The sequence below is a fragment of the Ranitomeya variabilis genome, chromosome 5 (genome assembly GCF_051348905.1).
Source record: "Ranitomeya variabilis isolate aRanVar5 chromosome 5, aRanVar5.hap1, whole genome shotgun sequence".
Taxonomy (NCBI): Eukaryota; Metazoa; Chordata; class Amphibia; order Anura; family Dendrobatidae; genus Ranitomeya; species Ranitomeya variabilis.
Genome location: NC_135236.1, coordinates 66,531,173 through 66,533,176, shown reverse-complemented (window position 1 = coordinate 66,533,176; position 2,004 = coordinate 66,531,173). Strand labels below are relative to the sequence as shown.

General features: G+C 35.9%; 1 protein-coding gene across 1 annotated transcript; it reads right to left on the bottom strand.

Moving 5' to 3' along the window:
* Positions 1-555: 555 nt before the first annotated feature.
* On the bottom strand, positions 556-1,488 carry LOC143774848 (olfactory receptor 5AR1-like). The gene has a single exon (XM_077262617.1). The coding sequence runs from the start codon at positions 1,486-1,488 to the stop codon at positions 556-558; it is 933 nt and encodes a 310-aa protein (XP_077118732.1).
* Between the last annotated feature and the right edge of the window lie 516 nt (positions 1,489-2,004).

Below are 2,004 nucleotides of genomic sequence, written 5' to 3'. Positions count from 1 at the left end.
ATTGTTGACAACCAATATGTCTGAACTTCCTGTTATAATTAAAAAGGTCTAAAAAGAGGATATCCAGCCCTCTGAGAATAAACTTGAAAAACTTGTATATTTTATTTCAGGAACTTACACATGAACATAAAGGCAGTGCCTGTTGAGTAAAAAACCAAGGCGTTTCAATAGTAAGGTCTTAGCCTTGACTGTTATTAATTTTTGCTGAACACGCATTGCCTTTTTTATGTTCACGTATATGTTCCTGAAATAAAAGATACAAGTTTTTCAAATCCATTCTCGGAGTGTTGGATATCTGCTCTTTTGATCACTGCCTACATGCTCATGTGACCGTTCACCTGGACCAGGAGCAGATTACATGATCAGTGAGCTGGACTTTTACTTCAATTTTGTAAAAAATAAAGGCTTTCACAACAAAACAGAGAAATTACAATATTACGGTACATAAATAATACATATCTAAACATGTTGGCAACTGCTCTAATTTTTTATATACTATCATAATTTTATTTCATTTTTTACTCTTTAGTTTACTCTTAAGATTGTATTTGAGCCTCATCTAAATAAAAAATATTTCACCACGGCACTTTTAACATCTGTATTTTTAAAGCTGTATATAAGAGGGTTTAATAATGGGGGAGTCACAGTGTAAAAAATGGAGAAGACCTTGCCGATATTATCTGCATTTAAACCCGTGCTTGGTCTAAAATAATTTCCGAGTGCGGTGGTGTAGAAGGTGATGACGACGGTTAGGTGGGACACACAGGTTGAAAACGCTTTGGATCTGCCATCTTTTGTGTGAATTCCTAGGATGGTGTGTAATATATACACATAAGACAATAGTATTACGAGAAAACAGACACTTCCTATTGAACGGGTCAATGCTATGACAATGTATTTTTTTATTTGAGAGTGGCCACATGTAAGTTTCAGAAGTGGGGGGATATCACAATAGAAATGATTGATGATGGCATTGGAACCACATAAAGGAAAGACGAGTAAGGTGATGGTTATGGATGCAAGAAAACTGCAAAAATAGGCTCCTAAAGCCAAGATCCAACACATTGTCTTGTTCATCATTTGGTGATAGAACAATGGTCGACATATTGCAACATAACGGTCATATGCCATTGCTGACACTAAAAGACTCTCCGAGGCCGCGAACAAGGAAAAGCAAAACATTTGTGTAGCACACGCTACGGAGGGAATAGACCTTGTCTTGGAAGTAAAATCTGCCAACATCCGTGGTGTAATACTTGACGAGAAACATAAGTCTACGAAGGATAAATTGCTTAGAAAGAAATACATGGGGGAATGAAGATGGCGCATCATCCTTATCAGTAGTATCATGCAAAGGTTACATACAAAAGAGCACGCATAAATGATCAAAAATAGCACAAAAAGTGAGATTTGAATAAAGTGGTCTGTAGTTAACCCGGTCATGTAAAATGTTACAATTGTGGTCTGATTCGTGATTTCCACCTTCATATTGTCCCTGAAAGAAAATGGTCAAGCAGATTAAATAATGTATTGAGTGATAAAATGGATATTTCCAAAAACATTCATGAAATATCTGATCATAAAGGAGAAGACATTCTAAAACTATCATTTGCCATTTTCAAAACAACGCTTTCATTGGTTGATAAAAGACAAAGGTTTATCAAGTACAACCTTTTTCTGTCAATTAAAAAATTACAAGATTAGAAATAACCCACAATGCCATTTGTTAAGAGAAAAGCATCTGGCCCTTTATTAAATGCCAATATACTATCAACCATTACTGCCTGCTGTGATGGGCATTATACAGTCTGACTGCTCTAAGTGTAAAGAACTCTTTCCTATTTAGAGGCTGGGATCTCTTTTCTTCCACACAAAATCAATGTCCCTAGGTCCCTTAGAGGTTCCTTGATGGGTCCAAATCTTTGTTTTGACCCCACATGTACTTCTATGTGGAAAGGAGATAAAATCTAAGGCATCTTTTGTTCTAAACTGATTATTCCCAAT